Genomic DNA, 19,006 nt, shown 5'->3' on the forward strand with positions numbered 1-19,006 from the left:
AATAATCTTTGTTGGGAAAACATTTTAAAGTATATTTGATTTTGTATTATTTTAAGTATTATGCTAGTAATGACAAATTAGATTTATTTTCTATTTCTATAAAGGAGAAAGTTCACAATGATTATTGTTTTGTCTACAATATGGTACACACAACATTCCATTTAATATGTTACCACACTGAAATAAATTGTAGGTTACACTTAATACTTATACAACTATAAATAACTTTTCAACTATGTCAACCAACTTTCACTAATTTGCAACTATATTTCAACTAACTGTCTAACTGTCCTTAGAGTGTTAGTAGACTGTTAGGGTTAGTGGAATAAGTTGACATGCACCTGCAAAGATACTTATAGTCAGTTGAATGTCTGTTGAGGGATCATCACAATAAAGTGTGAATAGATATTAAGCAGACAGTCTACTAATACTGTAAAGATTGGTAGGATAAGTAGTTGCAAAGTTACTTATAATTAGTAAAATCTCTAAAGTGGACTATCGAAATAAAGTGTTACCTAATTGTATTGGCTGACTTGTCATGTTGCTTTGAGTATAATTGGTTAATATGACTGTCATTCAGTAAACTGGCCAATGACTGCTATGTGAGCACTGGTTTAGTTTGAGCAAACTGAGGGTGCATCCCAATTCACGGACTTTGAAGGCAAGGCTCAATATTTGAAGGCAACAGCCTCTAAACACCACGAAGTGAAATGAAATGAGAAAGTCTAGCCTACGGGGGCATCACTTGCTTTTCCCGCCAACTACGCTTGTCACTGGGACACAAAAGCTGAGACCTGTCAGACTTTTAAAAATAAATATGGTGGCAGATTTTTTTATTTTACTTTAGAAAATATAACACATTGATGCAGATTAAACTATCCAACAGTATGTTAAATTCACCAACCTTAGAAATATACAAATGCAAAACGCAACACACAACATTGCAGCAATAATATTAATTTACATCACTAAAACATCATTTATAATAGTAAAACAGACACAAGGACCTTTAATTAGCAAAATGTACACTTTTATTTAACTACAGTTTTGAATGTTTATTTCAAAATACCCAGACTTCATATTGAATTTTGGGATAGCCAAGGCTGTAAAGGATACATTTATGGATCCTCGGTGGGGCTGTAAAGATTTATCGTGCAAATGCGCGTTTTCTCAATTAATGAATTTGCATGAATTACGGTGCAATGCCGCCACATCCAAATGCCAGGGGGCGCTCTCGTGCAGAAACTCCCTTTGTGCCACAGAAGAAGTAGGCTAGCATTGCAAACGCTATTCCAGAAAATGTCTACAGGAATATTTATATTGCTGTTCTTCAAATAGTTTCAGGTATTTTCATGATAATAAAGAATATTTTGAATGATTTTGTTTAACGAGCGTTGCTTTTTAAAATGCACATTATAAACGACTCCGACTCATAATGATTTTAGATTGATAAGGACTTCTTACTGACCAAAACGCCAAAGTACACACACAAGCTGCGCATGAAACACTGAATCGCGATGCCGCGATGCATAATCAGGCAGGTCTTTTTAATGGGACAATATCGTTACAGCCCAAACTCGGTTTCAGGGGGGAAAAGGCCACACTAAGAGGCTTTTATATGAAGGAGCCTTCGAATTGAGACAGCCTTCGTCACGGCCCGGTGATGTCATTTGCCTTCAGATACGGCCTTGGAAGGCCACAGCCCCTGAATTGGGATGCACCCAACCCAGTATGTCTGTTTAAGTGCCACACACAAGTACGGTTTTAATAGTGTTGATTGTAGCTGTTTTTGTTAATCTGCCTGTCAAAAGCTTGTTTTAACAATAAACTGGAATATGGACACAGATGATGGCTTAGATAGGATCTGTTTAGCCACCTAAGAGTGTTGTTGGCGATATTATGTAAGAAAATATTTTTCTTGTACAAAGTGTTTATGTCCTTAATTTATGAAAAACAATCTTAAATATTTAATTTTAGAGAAAATACACATGGTAGGCTAATAGATACTTTAAACAGTATTACACTGAAATCATCTTACTGGCCATATGCTGGTGAGACATGAAAACACATAAGCCCTCTGAATGGAGAGCAGTCATGCCCATTAGAGTTTTACCAGTGGCTAAACCTGCACACAGAAAATAAAATTGCACAGTTTCATCAAAGTGAAATGTGTATAAATAACGTAATAAATAACTTTGTTCACATATATGATATAAAATCTATAGGAAAAGGTCCATTGTTTGGAGTCATGTTTTGGTGATTCACTTAAACATCTGATAACTAGTCCACTCAAATCTGATATTATTTAATACTTAAATGTCAATACAGGCACGTTTAATGTAAATTAAACAATAATGTGTTTAAGCATGTTGAATAGAACTAAAACATGAATTCTAACTTTTAGTAAATCTTGTAAACATGTTTATTCATACTGTATGATCCAGTAGATTACTAGCAATTTAAATGAAAATAGCTTTTCAATCTCTTAACATTGTCTGTTGTGGGTTTCACTGACCTTTTTGGGCATGTTTTAATGTTACTTATACACTGTAAAATTAGGATTCTGAATTTAGACTCATTTTTAGAATCAATGGTTGTGTTGTGCACTAGAACTATTCATTTTGGAGTGAAAATATTGTAGACATAAACTTGTTTTGCATTTCAGTTATTATACTTCACAGTAATATTGTGTTTAATAAGAATTGGAGGAAACTTACAGTTTACTTGCAGTGTACTTTTGATTGATAATTAATTATTTTGTTTTATTTACAGATTGTCCTGTATATCTACAAAACTGAATTATATTTAGTTATTTTTAGATTGTAACAAAAGTTTAAGATGTTTTAAGATGCATTTCTTGGGAATTCATACTTTTTCATGCAAATTAAAATGTTATTGAATGTATTTGACTGTAAAAAAAAATTATTTAGTACATATCTGTGAAACAGTAGCATTTTCCCTCAAATCAGAAAACTTATTGTATTGTTTTGTAATTTAGCATATTAAATTAGATCATTAACGTTGTGACGTGATCAAACAAGATACATGTTTTACCACTCATTATATTGTGACTTATGTATATTTGAGTTTAAATTAGTTTTACATGTTTTCTTAGCCAATTTATCCTTTTGCTATTTTATGTGTGTATGTCTTTTATTTTGCCTCGTCTGCCTGTCATGTGAGGGGTCACATGACATGGAACTTTGTATAAAAGGAAGGAGCAGGAGCACATGGTTAGCTGATGCTATAGCTAAAACAAGCGGTTGCTGGTGTGTGGAGTTTGTGTATTTGGGCTTACCTGTCCAGTTACATTTTATGGATATCACTTTCTTGGATTTTATATACACGCTGGAAACTTTGCAAATTTGGACTTTTAACACGCTTGGACTTGTAAATTGTTTTAGATTTGTTTTTTGTATTTCCTTCATTTAACAGTCATGAGTTTTTAAATAATTGTAACTCAACCTTTAAGGGTGACCATTACAACTTTATTTTAACATTGATGAATGTTTACAGAAAATAACTAACCAATCAAATGCTGTAGGGAAAACCACAATGAACTATATATTAAAAATATATAATCTCTGCTTAGTTACTTGTCAATGACTGCCAGTAAATTACTGTGGAACAAAATCACAGTAGTTACCTGGCAGCCATTGACAATAGTAATTAACTGTAGAAAATAAATCACAGTAGTTAACTGGCAGCCATTGACAAGTAACTTACTGTGGAAAAGAAATCACAGTATTTAACTGGCAGCCATTGACAAGTAACTTACTGTACGGAAAAGTCACAGTATTTAACTGGCAGCCATTGACAAGTAACTTACAGTACGGCATAATCACAGTAGTTAACTGGCAGCCATTGACAAGTAACTTACTGTATGAAAAAAATCACAGTATTTAACTGGCAGCAATTGACAAGTAACTTACTATAGAAAAAAAACACAGTATTTAACTGGCAGCCATTGACAAGTAGCTTACTATAGAAAAAAAACACAGTAGTTAACTGGCAGCAATTGACAAGTAACTTACTATAGAAAAAAAAACACAGTAGTTAACTGGCAGCAATTGACAAGTAACTTACTATAGAAAAAAAACACAGTATTTAACTGGCAGCCATTGACAAGTAACTTACTATAGAAAAAAAAACACAGTAGTTAACTGGCAGCAATTGACAAGTAACTTACTATAGAAAAAAAACACAGTAGTTAACTGGCAGCAATTGACAAGTAACTTACTATAGAAAAAAATCACAGTATTTAACTGGCAGCAATTGACAAGTAACTTACTGTGCTTTTTCTAAAGTAAGTTACTTGTCAATTGCTGCCAGTTAATTACTGTAAATTTCACAATATGTTTTTTACAGTGCACTGACTGACTGGTTAACTTTAGCTTTTCTAAATGTGTTTGTTAGCACATTGTAGCACTAATGCAGCTAAATATACTATTTTCCCAGGCAAGAATCATATCTTTTATAACCAAAAGCAGTAGCTCATTTGCATTTAAAAGTACACACATAAAAACAACAATTTTTTGCTCCCGCCCAAATATGGGCATTTTAGACATGCAATAACAAATGATCTTTGGAGTCTTTTAAGCTAAAACTTTACAGACACATTCTAGGGACACCATTTGCTGCCTACTGGACGTGTAAAGTATGGAGCATAAACATCCCTGCTTAATGTTATTAGTCTTTCTAAAACATTCACCCTGTTTCAAAACCTAGCCATATTTTTAAAGTATTATAGACATGAACTCTCTTCCAACAGGGTATGTATACCTCTTGGCAAGACAGTCCCAGAATGCAGTGTGTAGGTGTCTACTGTATGTAAATCAATCTGTTACTTTATGAGCTTTCAATTTAGTTAGGATGTATGTATGCAGTAGACAGCAAGATAGTTTCTTCAAGTTTAAAACATAGCGTAGAATAAGTCCAGCAACATTATTTGTAATTTTTAAAAAGTAAAGCAAGTTAAAGTATATTGTACTAGTTGACATATAGACAGTTGTCTATCACGAAGCTAACTACGATCTGCGCTTGTATATTGGTCTGGCTAGTCACTAAACTGACCTCTGGAACAAATACCTTTGTAGAAAATAAAAATTCTTTGGTTTGCAAAAGACGAGGGTAGACAGTGGGCATGAATCACAGATTTAGACCGATTTTGGGCATGAATCACCGATTTAAGGATCTGTACATTCATTTTACACATGTAACGTCAGTGTTTCCCACAGGATTTTGAGGAGACTGTGGTGGTGATGACGTCACCCACTAATTAGCATATATGTAACGTCATCATGTCGTGTTTGCGTTTGATCTAGTGTTGGCACCTGAAATATGTTTCACTCCTACTCTTTCAAATTATATTTTAATCCGAATTAAGCTGTTTTAAATAGTGAAATAAAAATGTAAATGGGAATCATGAAAATTCTATTTGTGGGGGCCAGTGTTGATTCTGTGGTGGGCCACCACAAATAAATCAATGTATGGGAAACACTGAACGTTAACTTAGTGTAATGGTTGATATGCTTTAGCTATGATTTTGAACTAGATAATTTACTGGTTATTTATTTTGCTTGTTATTAACAATAATATAGAAAAAAATCTCTAGAGAGGGATTCTGTTGTTATTGATTTTTTACTTAAGTCTACCAGAATTTAAGTTTGGTCCAAAAAAGCAGTTTTGTAATGGCTATACACTCACCTAAAGGATTATTAGGAAAACCTGTTCAATTTCTCATTAATGCAATTATCTAATCAACCAAGGTATTTGGAAGTTGCATTTAGGGGTGTGGTCCTGGTCAAGACAATCTCCCGAACCCCAGAATGGGAAAGAAAGATGATTAAAGCAATTTTGAGCGTGGCATGCTTGCTGGTGCCAGATGGGGCCGGACTGAGTATTTCACAATCTGTTCAGTTACTAGGATTTTCACGCACAACCATTTCTAAAGAATGGTTTGAAAAGGGAAAAACATCCAGTATGCGGCAGCCCTGTGGGCTAAAATGTCTTGTTGATGCTAGAGGTCAGAGGAGAATGGGCCGACTGATTCAAGCTGATAGAAGAGCAAATTTGACTGAAATAAGCACTCGTTACAACCGAGGTATGCAGCAAAGCATTTATGAAGCCACAACACGCACAACCTTGAGGCGGATGGGCTACAACAGCAGAAGACCCCACCAGGTACCACTCATCTCCACTACAAATAGGAAAAAGAGGCTACAATTTGCACGAGCTCAACAACATTGGACAGTTGAAGACTGGAAAAATGTTGCCTGGGCTGATGAGTCTCGATTTCTGTTGAGACATTCAGATGGTAGAGTCAGAATTTGGCGTAAACAGAATGAGAACATGGATCCATCATGCCTTGTTACCACTGTGCAGGCTGGTGGTGGTGGTGTAATGGTGTGGGGGATGTTTTCTTGGCACAGTTTAGACCCCTTAGTGCCAGTTGGGCATTGTTTAAATGCCACGGCCTACCTAAGCATTGTTTTTGACCATGTCCATCCCTTTATGACCACCATGTACCCATCCATTCACAAAGCTTGAATCGTTTCAAATTGGTTTCTTGAACATGACAATGAGTTCACTGTACTACAATGGCCCCCACAGTCACCAGATCTCAACCTAATAGAGCATCTTTGGGATGTGGTGGAACGGGAACTTTGTGCCCTGGATGTGCATCCAACAAATCTCCATCAACTGCAAGATGCTATCCTATCAATATGGGCCAACATTTCTAAAGAATGCTTTCAGCACCTTGTTAAATCAATGCCACGTAAAAGTAAGGCAGTTCAGAAGGCGAAAGGGGGTCAAACACAGTATTAGATGGTGTTCCTAACAATCCTTTAGGTGATTGTTACTTTGGAGGGATGTAAGCTGTACAGGTGTTCACAATTTGTGATTTGTCTTTCTCCATGTGAGTGTTTGTGTGAACTTGCTTTGAGAAATCACTGCATCTAAAAATCTGTACCTGGCCATGCTGTTCTTCTGTGTGTGTGTGTGTGTGTGGGGGGGGGGGGGTTGTTGCGTGCATGATGGCTGACTTAATTGTTCAAATCTCAGGTTGTGTGCATTTGTGTGTGTTGCTTCAAGAAGGCAATGAAATGTAATGCTCATTATCTAGCCAGCATTGATTTCGCACAGTCAGAGTGCACAACAGCATTCAAAAGGCCACTACAATGCTAATTATGCGTTATCACATTAAATTAAAATATAAGACTTTCTTCAGGCACTACAGGATGTAATAGTGTTGTATGAATTTTCTAACACACACCCACCCACAAAAATCACACAGTATTGCTTGAGGAACTACTAGATATGGGTAATGAAATTGACCAAACACTATAGAAATAGAAATAAAAATAATTTGTCTTGCATTTATGCATTTGGCAAATGCTTTTATGCAATGCAACTTATATATTTTTTCATTAAATTTGTTCCCTGGGTGTTGAACCCATAACCTTTGCGCTACTAATGCAGTACTATACCAGTTGAGCTACATGAACCCTGTTGACTATACAAAGTGATACGTTTTGCACAGGTGACACTTTCATATACAGACCACATCTGGACAACACCAAGAGGTCATATGACATCATTCATGTGACAACCATTGATTTCCACAATTGCATTTTTGGATGTTACCAAAAAATCTCTCTCTCTCTTTCTTTCTCTCTCTCTCTCTCCTTCAAATATAATTGCTCACTCATGTAAAAGGAAGTGCTAGCGATCACACACTGGTGTTGAGGAAGTGGATGATTGGCTGATGTGCTCTCCAAACCCCATTAAGTGTGTGTTTCTGGCCACCTGCTTCTTAAAGACATCTCCAAACATGAGAAACATGGAAATTCATACTGTTCTCAACAGAAAAAAGGTTATGCAGTGGTTCTTTTATTATAGCAACCTCTCAACAGGACAAATGGGAGTATTTACCCAAGAGGAACATTTTACTGCTCAGATATTACTCTTTCATTGAGCAGGAGACATAATCCTATGTTTTATCTATGCAATAACTTGGACCTCTCATATGTTGCTCTTCCTATGTTCCTCCATATGTCCCTTTATAAGAGAATAAGTACGAAACAACAGAGTTGCTGGAACAAAGTGAAAGTATATTCTTCAGCTGAGCACTTTTGTAGCTCTGATACTTCAGCTGTGAGCCAGTTGGTTGTTGTGATACTTGTCACGCCCCTCCTCCACTGTGATTGGACGGCTGTGTGAGAACTGACATTGACGAGCGGAGATTTTCAACCAAAGTTGAATATTTTCATCTCTCGGCGCTCAGCGCTGGGCGCGAGAAGAAAACCGCTAGCTGCTGGCTTATTTGAAAAACGCAGAGCTTCCATTGGAAACAATTGAAAAACATGTGCCGGTTGCGGGCATAAAAGATTTGGGGCCCTATCTTGCACCCAGCGCAATTGACTTTGTCAGTGACGCATGTATCATTCGTATTTTGCACCGGCGCACAGCGGGGTTTTCCCTCCACAGACGCACGTCGACAAACTAGGGAATGAACTTGAGCTCCCTGGGCGGTTCAGCGCAAAAAAGGAGGCGTGTTCTGGCGCAAACCATCCCTGATGCTATTTTGCAGTTTCAAAAAACAATTGCGCCACTCACCAGAAAAAACTAGTCTAAAGTCAGTAGCGCGTTGCGCGTGGTTCATTATGCTATTTTAAGGGCGCGTGCTTGACCATAATGTATAGCATGCACAACGCGCACACACTTTGCTTATTTAATCTACACAGATGCAACAGTTATTTTTGCAAATCATAAATTGTTACAATAAAAAATATTAACACATGGGATAAGGGAAATCATAGTGGTGAGCATTGTGGTGATAGTTTTTATTTATTGTGTGGCTGCGTTAAAAAATTATAATGCAAATAACGATTAAAATATTTTCATAAGTTTGTTGTGTGGCTGTATTACATTTATTTTATGTAAATAATAATTAAAATGTTTTCATAAGAAACCTTAATGTATGTGAACTTGATTTGTAAGTTTACTTTGGGGTTGGACTGCTGCTTGCGTTTCTTGGCTTTCAACGGTGAGGGTGGACGCAGCGATGTCCTCTGCTGGCGTCAGGTCCTGTGTAGACGCAGATCCACCTCCCGTTACGCGGCATGCCCGATTTATGCTGGCAAGCTTGGGATTCCCCCGTCTCCTGACATCATTGTAGCGCTTGTGGCACAACGTCCTAGGGATGCCAGCTGATGAGACAATTGTGGCTATTTCCTCCCACGCCTGTTGAACCGACACTGATTTGGGTGGGTTTCTCCCATCCCCATACAAAACAACTTCTCTGTCTTTGACTGCTCTTACAAGAACGTCAGTCTCCTCGGCTGTGAACCGCTCCTGGCGTGCACCTGGTAAATCCGTCATAATACTAGCAACCCGCCATGGAACTTGCGCACTTCCGTTTAAAGGGAATGTTGGATGACGTTCTGATTGGTTTATTTGACGTTACGCCCAAACCACACCTATGAATAATGAACCTACTTCAGACCAACCCATATTGATTTGCGCCTGGCGCAAGAGTTATTTCTCCCGCCGGGAAAATAGCAACAGCGCCCAAGATCCGCCCACAAAGTCACTTGCGCTTCGCACTTGCGTTAAAATAGGACCCTAGGTGTGCATGCCCCCTTAATAATTACTTTACTGGGAAAAGCTTTTATGCCTTAATTTATCATGAGATCTGGGCGTTGAGAAGAGAATAAGAAGCCTTGTTCAATATTCTGAAGCAAGATGATATTTACATAACATGCACCACATCTCCATATGGGATGTCCGCGCATAAGCAACAGTGTGCTGTAATTCACTTCACACACACACTTTCCATATTAAACCCAAATTAAAATGACATGTTTTCTTGCCCACTTGGCGAAATGTTTGAAAATCTTGTCGCGAGAGCTCACGGGCAGGGCCTCATTACCATATAAATGTGCTCTGGTGCTTGTGTTTCATTTGGAAGATGTATTTGCTACAGGTTCAGGAGCTGTTTGTCTTTGCAGAGCTTTCAAGGTTTTGTTCGACCTTTATAAACAGAGACAGTAAATGGAAAGCCCAGCTTTGTCTGTAAATACAAGGTGATGTTGTACAATATAAACAATGAGACAAGGCAATATTTTTAATCTTTGTTTGTTCAGGTGCTTTTCCTCTGATTTCCATATTTCTCTAATTCTGGTCCTTTTATCTTTCAGATATGAGCGGTCCTCCAGGGCACTGGATGTCATGTGGCCACCCGTGTGCTGAATATACAGTGTGGAACCCCAAGTTCTGTGTGGTCACAGACTATCAGATGCTACTGCTGGATAAGGAGGAGGTATCAATACAAAATGCTCACATTCAAACTGCAAACTCACTGTATATTACAAACTTTACTGTATATTACTGGATTTGATATTTTTCTTGGGTAAATCAGGTTGCATTGTACAGCATGCACAGGAAAAACCAAGTGTAAGTGATGTACAATTTTTTGCACCTTGAAAATTCAGAAAAAACAATAACAAGGTGGACGTTTTATTCCTATGTGTGCTAGTTGCAAGACTGAACAATGTATGCGTACAGGAGCGAATAGCATGTTATCTGCATGTAGTTTGTCATCGTGACATGTGCAGAAGTGTGGTACATCAGCAGGCTCTTTAAAGTCCCTGAGCTCATGCTTTGCCACGGCAGCCTAGGCATGCAGTGTCTCACGGGGACAATCAATAAATGGCCCGCAATTGCAAAGGATTCATGTTGTATGGCATGGTCGATATAGATTTCCCCATAGCTCACAGTGTATGTCAAAGCCTCTGTTATCAGCCAGAGAACAGCCCTGAAATTAGTCTCCCCTCCTCTGTTACTGAGCAAGTGTTGAATGGCTCTCTGCGCAGGAAGGAGTAAGGCACAGTTTGAGCATATTTTCAGAAATATTTTATATTTTATCTCTAATTAAAAAATTCAAAACTATGTACGATTTGTTGGAATCTGACATACAATGACAGAGCTACACTTGTTTGAAGTTGATAGAGTCAGCAAAGTCAATTTTGAGAAAAAAAAGGATTAAAAGATTTTTGAAGGTTCAAAAACAAAATCACAGCATTCATACCTTACAATTACTGGTATAACAAATAGATTTGGCATATGCAGTCAAAAGCATCTATAGGAAAAATATATATGTTCAAGTTTTTTCTTCTTTTATTGTTCGATTCACATCAAATTACTGTAATGCATCTAATATAATTGAACACATCAGATATTTTCCCCAGCAGTGAAACAAACATTCATTTAAGACATAACAGATTATATCTGCGTGAATTCTTGTCAAAACAGATATTTTAAAAACTGTAATTCTGTGTATATATCGGGTCGGATGCTCACGCATGTGCAGGCTTTGGATTTATCAGTCAACGTGATTTAAATCTTGTCAATCTTATTAACTCTTTTAACAACCAACTTTTTCTCTCTTAAAGGCGAGGTGCATGATTTTTGAAAAACACTAGAAAAGGGAGTCGGGCCGTCTACCAAAACACATTTTTAGCCAATCAGCAGTAAGGGCCGTCTACTAACCGGCATCGTTGCCTGGTTTGGGTATTATGCGGAGCGGGTCTATCAAGGTCCAGATTAGGGCTGCAGCTATCGATTCTTTTTGTAATCGATTAATCTAGCACTGAATCGATCGATTAATCGAGTAATCGGATATTTTTTTTTTTGTGTTTTTAAACAACCAAAACAAATAATGCATAACGAAAATGACTTGGCTGTAAAATGTTCAAGCATTTGGCTTTTATTTCTAAAAAAAAAACAGAGGTATTTGGCTCCAAGAAATAAGCCTATTTATTTCAATTTTTTACCCATTTAGTGTTTATAAGTGCCAGTGCCAACAATTAAACACTTTAATTTATTAATATGCACAACAGGTTTCATGCTGTAATCTAGCCCTGACATCAAAGTAAATATCTGGTTTATGTACATTTCTACACCTGCAGCATTTACCATTAGGCTTTTAACATATAATATATCATTTCTGGGGTGAGCCTATTTGCTATGGTAACAACCTGTGTGTATGCGCGCACGTGCACTTGTGTTTGTGCGTGTGCACGCGTTCTGTGCGTGAGGAAGAGTTACACCCCAGTCAGACGTTCAGTTGCTTCATTGCATTTTGGTACTGCAGAAATACATACATTACTTTTCAATAGAACGCTGCATTTGGTTTGCATCACTTGCATTGCGGTGCATTTTAGGTTAAGAATCCGTTCGAAAAATCACAACATCACCTCCCGCTGTATACAGTGAGTGAATGCATGCTGAAATTATTGTTGCGTGGCTACATAAGTTTAAGCATATGTGATGCATTGCGCGATCGGTCTGACTCGCGTGAGAGAGAATAACTTCCTTATGCTAAACTCCAATAAAACAGAGATTATTATTATTGAACAAAATATGTCAGATTACAAGTTGCCCATATATGATTGCACTGTGGTGCCGTTTTTTGGTACACACACCTGTAGTGCATGCGTGTGTGTCAAGGGGTTCTTTTTTAATCTATACTGTCCTGCAATTGAACGTGACGTTTACTCCTTAAAAACATCAAAGCTAAACATCATATCTAGTCAAACCGCATAACGACATCGCTACAAATACAGTATGGGATTAAAATCAGCGGAAGCTACGTTACCTTGTTTCATCGACGCTTGGTGAAACAACAGTGGATGTTTTCAGTTCAGATGCTGAATGTAATGATCCCAAACTTTAGACAGTCTCTCTCTGCCGTTTATGGACATATTCGCTCCGCCATCGCGCCAACTAAATTCAAAATGAACCACGCGCTATGATGTGCTTCCTGAACATTGAACAACGGTCCGTGTGAATCAGATCTTGGCGCGTGTAGTGCGCGTCATAGGAATTTAACGAGGCTTCGAGGCAGAATTTTTGCCTCGAGGAATTTTTTGAATCGAGTAAATCGAGTAACTCGATGAATCGTTTCAGCCCTAGTCCAGATTTTATTGTGGTGGGGCATGTTTGTTTAGGTCATTTTAAATGTCAACATTGGCTTTCAGAGATAACGCACTCTGCCTTTAAAGGTAGGGTATAACATTTTTAAAAATGCTAACGGTAGCCGATAGAGGTGCGCGGATGGGCTTTTTTCATCTGCAACCGCATCACAAAACTCATCATCCGTTTGCCATTCATCCGCACCAACGTTTCTGACCAGTTTTCAAAACCGCAACCCCTGCCATCCGCTGACTGGGCGATGCAAGGCGCTGCTCATATGGGCGCTGCTGATAACAGCTGCGAGACTAGAAATCTCTAGAATATCAGCAGTGAACTCCGTCTCCGATAGGAGAAATTAAACGCACATATTACATAGTCTGCACTGGTGTCATCCCGATTTACCACTTTGTAAAACTTATTCCAGACAACCCTTTTCTGACCTTCTATTTCCTTTGTTTTTAATTCTCATTTTTGAGTTTGCCACGTACCTCCTTCGCCGGTGTTGATAAGAGCTGTGTCAAAATGCGTCCTCATTTCTCCGCGCTGTTAATGAAAGAACGAATGGATCCTTAACATGCCGATGGTATCCCAAACAATTATAACCTTTATTAAATAAAAGTGTGTATTTATTAGAAAACTTTTTCTTGTCACTGTTTTAGTATTATAAGTTATGTTTTGTGTTATTATTATTCCGTTTATGTTGCGTATATTTCTAAGGTTGATTATTTGATATACTGTTGAATAGTTTAATCTACATCAATGTGTCATATTTTCTAAAATAAATTAATATTTTTCTGATTACATATTTATTTTAATAATTCAGAAATGTCTCCGCTATTTTCTGCTGAAAGGCGCGGTGGGCACTACTGGGGGCGCGTGCAACAGGTGACGCAAATTATGGGTCCTCAGAAGGCTAAACCGTCTCATTTCAGTTCTTTTCGCGAACTTCTGAGGCTGCCACCTTGAAAGACAGAGTGCTCACCTTTTTAGGTTGCATGCTTAGAAGGACACAGCTAATAACAAGCAGTCGATCCGCCACCCGCCCGAATTTAATTAAAATATTATTTTTCGTCACGTCATCTGCCCAATCCGCGGTTTATCCGCGGAGTCTGCGGCTGTAACCAACAACCGCGCATCTCTAGTAGCCAACTAGCAATGAAATCACAATCCCACCCTCCATTCAAATCGCTATCCAAAATCACGCCTCTTTCAAAACACATGAACCCTCACAGATCAGATGTCCACATCTCATGTCTCATTCACCAGTGAGAAAACTTTGCAGATCAAAGTGAATAACATAATAACCAAAATAACCAACATAAACAACTGGTTCACATCAGAATAAGTTAAAGGCTCTCTAAGCGAATCTGCGAGACGTTAGTTATTGTTGACGTTTGAAATTGTTTTCAAACAGATGGAGCGTAGCTAACTCCTTCCCCTCCCTTCCGTGCTTTTATGAACGCGCCCAACCCCCACCCCCAAATCCTTTTTGTCGTTTATTGGCTGGAATACTTTGTTTTGTTTTGTGATGCTAGGTTTGGCCATTTGTTGATATTGCCGTTTGTGAAGCCTGGGCTGTCTACAGAGATCGCGTTTTTTTACAGTTTGATCAGCGGACAGGCAGCAAGCAGATAGTGAGGAGATGTTTCCGGTATCTAACAAAAATGTTTTATGGTCTAAAACGCTTCAATTCGCTTAGAGCGCCTTTAAAGCACACCTTTGGTTGTGGAGACGTAGTATCTATATTGTTACAGCAGCCATATCACCCTGTGGCCCAAGACAGCTTGCCCACTCAAGCTAAGGAGGATTGTGCCTGGTCAGTACTTGGATGGGAGACCTCCTGGGAAAGCCAGGTTGCTGCTGGTAGAGGTGTTATTGAGACCAGCAGGGGGTGCTTACCCTGTCGTCTTTGTGGGTCCTAACACCCCAGTATAGTGACAGAGACACTATACTGTCAAAAAGCACCGTCCTTCGGATGAGACGTTAAACCGAGGTCCTGACTTTCTGTAGTCATTAAAAATCCTAGGATGTAATTCGAAAAAGAGTAGGGGTGTGCCCTGGCATCGTGGCCAAACTTGCCCATTGGCCTACTAATCATCCCCATATCTACTAATAAATACTAATTTAACTCGGTCTCCTCTTCACTAATAAACTGGTGTGTGGTGGGCGTTCTGGCGCAATATGGCTGCCGTCGTATCATCCAGTTGGATGCTGCACGTTGGTGGTGGTTGAGGAGATTCCCCCATTCATATGTAAAGCGCTTTGAGGTCTGCAGAAAAGAGCTATATAAAATGTAACAAATTATTATTAGTATTATTAATCCGTAAATTAACACAAATTTCATAAGCAACACAATGTTTAATTAAAGTAGAATATCTGAATCCATCTCAATACAAACATATCGCGTACCTACCAAAATAAACAACGACCCTTTCAGACCGTTTCCCTTCTGCAGCTGTTTGCATCTCGTGGTAAAGCAGTAAAGTTACCGATGTTCATTTGGGTTTTTGCTATTTGCAGTTTTTGCTGTTGTTGTTTTAAAAGATGTCTTTCGTTTTGTGGGTCCTGTGCAGTTTGTCAATTCAGCAGGAAAGTTTGCCATTTTCCCTCTGTTTACAGACGAGAGGTGAGCTCACATGAACACGCCAATGACGTGTGGTGTCTGCGTGAACAAGCTGCGCTTCAGAATTTGAGTCTGATATCGCTCCATTGGGCTATGATTATGGGGCGTGTCTCAACTGAAAAGTGCCTCTGCACTCAGTTGGATAGACCTACGACCAATCAGAGCAACGGAGTGTGTATGTTGAAACGGCGTCTTTTGCAGCCTGACCGAACTGCTAGTTATTTCGCTACAATGACACTAACATTATGATTATACTAAGTCTGAGTTAGCGAACGTACATCAACACCTACTATGTTTACAACATTTCATTTATATCACAACATTAAGTATTTTCTATCTCTTACCATTTGTACGTTAGGTGAACTTCATCCACGACAATACCCATTAGGTTGGCTTGAAAAATATCGGAGCCTAGCATGTCCCTACACTTCTTTTTCAGCAGCCACGATTCCGGGCTTCCGAAAAGAAGCAAATTATGCATGCCGAGTTGCATCGCCGTGATACCCATTTCAGTTACTTCTTTAACTTGGTCCTCCATAAGTGCGACCAAAGGAGAAACAACAATGACAATAGGGTTTTCATGTCCCGATTTCATAGCGACCATCAGAGCTAGCTGATAAATGAAACTTTTGCCGAATCCCATAGGGATTCTCTGTTCCTCTTTTAAAATCAATGCTCTGTCGATATCTTTTAGTACAGACTCAATGGTAGAATCCACACATCTGAATTATCCTGCGGCAGCCATTTCGTTGTAAACAGATTCAACACACGCGCTCTTTGGTGACGTGGTTGATTACATTACTGTTGATCATCTGTCCATTATCGTATAAAGCCCGCCCTGACAATTTGATTGGTCGACCAGCTTTGGGTCTTGCATAGTAGCTCCTCAACGGAGAAACCCCAGACCGATCTTCCCGTTTTCAAAATGTTGTGGCCAGGCTAGTGCCCTGCCCTCATAATCTTAAATGAAATACACAAATCCCCTCGACAAAACAATCTCTCTTTACTTCCAGTCATATGGTATGGCAAGTGGGCAGAGACCGGGAAAAGGAGTGCAGCGATTAGCAATAAGCAACACGACCCAACTCCAAATAATCCAATTAGATCCCGATGAACAAATTCAAAGCCCTGAGTTATTTCATTTAAAAAGCCGGTTTCACTCGTATTTACGGCACCACGGCAATCGCTACTCCGTTTGAAACATCAATTTTAACTAAAATCAACCTTTTTACTCTCTTTTGCCTGTATAGCTCAAAATTAGAATGTGCATTCTGACTCATTTAGACAGCACAGGTCACATACTATATGTAAAATAACTGTATATTCTTGGCCTCTATTGAGAGATTAAACGTGCAAGTTTTAATCTGAAAGTATGCAACTTTTACTTCGCGTTAACTTCAAAAATATTTCTTGCATTTGGAAAACATATCTGTTGAAAATATAAAGTCAGTTTTTTATAGTAGTCTGGATTCTCAAGAATTGAGATTTCTGTGGCTGAAATTGTTTCTCGGCCATGAAAACACAGACACACTTTCTTTCTGTTTGAAGAGTAATGAGTGCTGAATGTGTGCGGGACTCTAGGGAAACATGATTCTGGGAAGCTAAACAAGGTTGTATCAACAGTCAGAGCTGCATAGATGGTGTTCTTTTTTTCTATATTAGAGTTGAGCTTCTTTCTTTTCTCTCTTACTGTCGTTATTTAAAAAAACTTTTACTGGTGTCATAAATGGGTTTTCGTTGCCACTTTATTACTATACGTGCTTATGCATGAACACATGTAACAATACTGCCATTTTGGAGGGTGAAGGAGAGGACAGAAGAGTGAACTTGGACGTATATGAGCAGACAGGAAGTTTACACACAAACACACGTTCAGTTAGCTTTTCAAATAGGGTCATACACCTCTATTGTTTTATGTACTGCTCATTGAAAATATGTAGACTAATAATATAATTATGGTAAAGATAAAACAGAAGATGGTTTCCATTTAGAAGAAAATTCAAATAAAAATGATTTACTTTATGTATTGTATTTACAAATGAGGACATTACTAATGTCTCAAAAGTATAGATACAATACACACACACAGACAAAATTCAATAAGTAATTCAAGTAAACACAAGGCTTTTATTTATCCTGTCTATCTAAATGCATGCATTTTATTGAATTCTTTCTATCTTGCCGCCTTATTGTCTTTCTGACTCCCATTCAGATGAAATGTATTAAACATTAGACGGGAAAGCAGCAAGAATAACAAATCAATGTTGTCTATCTTTCTTCTTCGTATCTCCACTCCAGATCCACCCTCTGCTCCTGCAGGAGAAAAAAACTGACACCTGCAGATCCAGACTGCTGCGCCGCACCATCAGCGTTCCTGTAGAGACACAATTCCCAGACTTCCAATGCCACCTGTCAGTGGACAACAGTGAGTGTACCTGCTGTAATCATTACATACTATAGCACTGTATAAAACAGCAAGAGCTCATTACAAAATTACAAAAAAGGTGAGCTTTAAACTTGGTTTATATATTCTTGATATCCCGAATAGCTGACAAACATAAATGTAGTGTGGACTGAATCGAGAAAATAAAAAAATGGATCTGCTTGCTTATAATAAAGTTTTTCCTGCTGCCGCCTCATTCTCAGTATAGTGTTAACTGTTGTCAGCAGAGGGCGATATTTGTTGCAGTTTGTTGTTGTGTTCTTGCAGTTGAGAGAGACATGTTTAGGTTTTGTTTAGCTTTTATTTTAAAAGGCTACTTTTGTCTTTTATGTGTGCGCATTTGACTGACTTACCATGCATGCACGTATGGGTGTATGAATTTCTCACATGGAAATGATGCCGCATTAGGAGTTGTACAATAGTTTTTGGTTAGCATCAGTGTCCTTTTTAAGACAGATAGTAAGTGTTTGGTACTGATTGTGGCTAAACATTCGGAAATATTATAAATATTTCAGAATTATGTTACGCGCTATTGTATAAATACAGTATGTTGGGAATACAACTCTTCATACAGTACTGACAATACTTTTTGTAGCTGTCTGAGATTTTTTTAATGCTATAGACAAAAACTACACAGGTACATTCACATTTGTGCTGTATGTGCATGAATTTGGTTCATCGATACATAAACCACACCCAATACACAAAAATAACATTTTGATGTCATGCTTTTGATTACGCGTTTGTATCAGACTTCGAAGTCAGACAATGTAAGAACTCTGCAGCTTTAAAGGGGACATTTTTCAAGTTTAAGTGCTACAATTGGGTCCCCACGAAGTCAGACAATGTAAGAACTCTGCAGCTTTAAAGGGGACATTTTTCAAGTTTAAGTGCTACAATTGGGTCCCCAGTGCTTCTATCAACCTAGAAAATGTGATAAAGATCAAGCCAGTAACTTAGTT

At 38.3% G+C, this 19,006-nt stretch overlaps 1 protein-coding gene across 2 annotated transcripts in view; it reads left to right on the top strand.

Moving 5' to 3' along the window:
* Positions 1-18,219, top strand: part of LOC141358815 (ras/Rap GTPase-activating protein SynGAP) — a 42,708-nt gene extending 24,489 nt beyond the window's left edge. The window contains exons 3-4 of one of the 2 annotated variants that reach the window (XM_073860562.1): positions 10,203-10,324; positions 17,900-18,217. In XM_073860562.1, the coding sequence (XP_073716663.1) occupies positions 10,203-10,324; positions 17,900-18,061 (284 nt within the window). In that variant the 3' untranslated portion in view covers positions 18,062-18,217. Of the gene's footprint in view, positions 1-10,202; positions 10,325-17,899 lie in introns of both variants that reach the window. The other variant, XM_073860563.1, reaches the window with a different exon arrangement.
* Positions 18,220-19,006: the final 787 nt, after the last annotated feature.

The sequence above is a fragment of the Misgurnus anguillicaudatus genome, chromosome 22 (genome assembly GCF_027580225.2).
Source record: "Misgurnus anguillicaudatus chromosome 22, ASM2758022v2, whole genome shotgun sequence".
Lineage (NCBI taxonomy): Eukaryota > Metazoa > Chordata > Actinopteri > Cypriniformes > Cobitidae > Misgurnus > Misgurnus anguillicaudatus.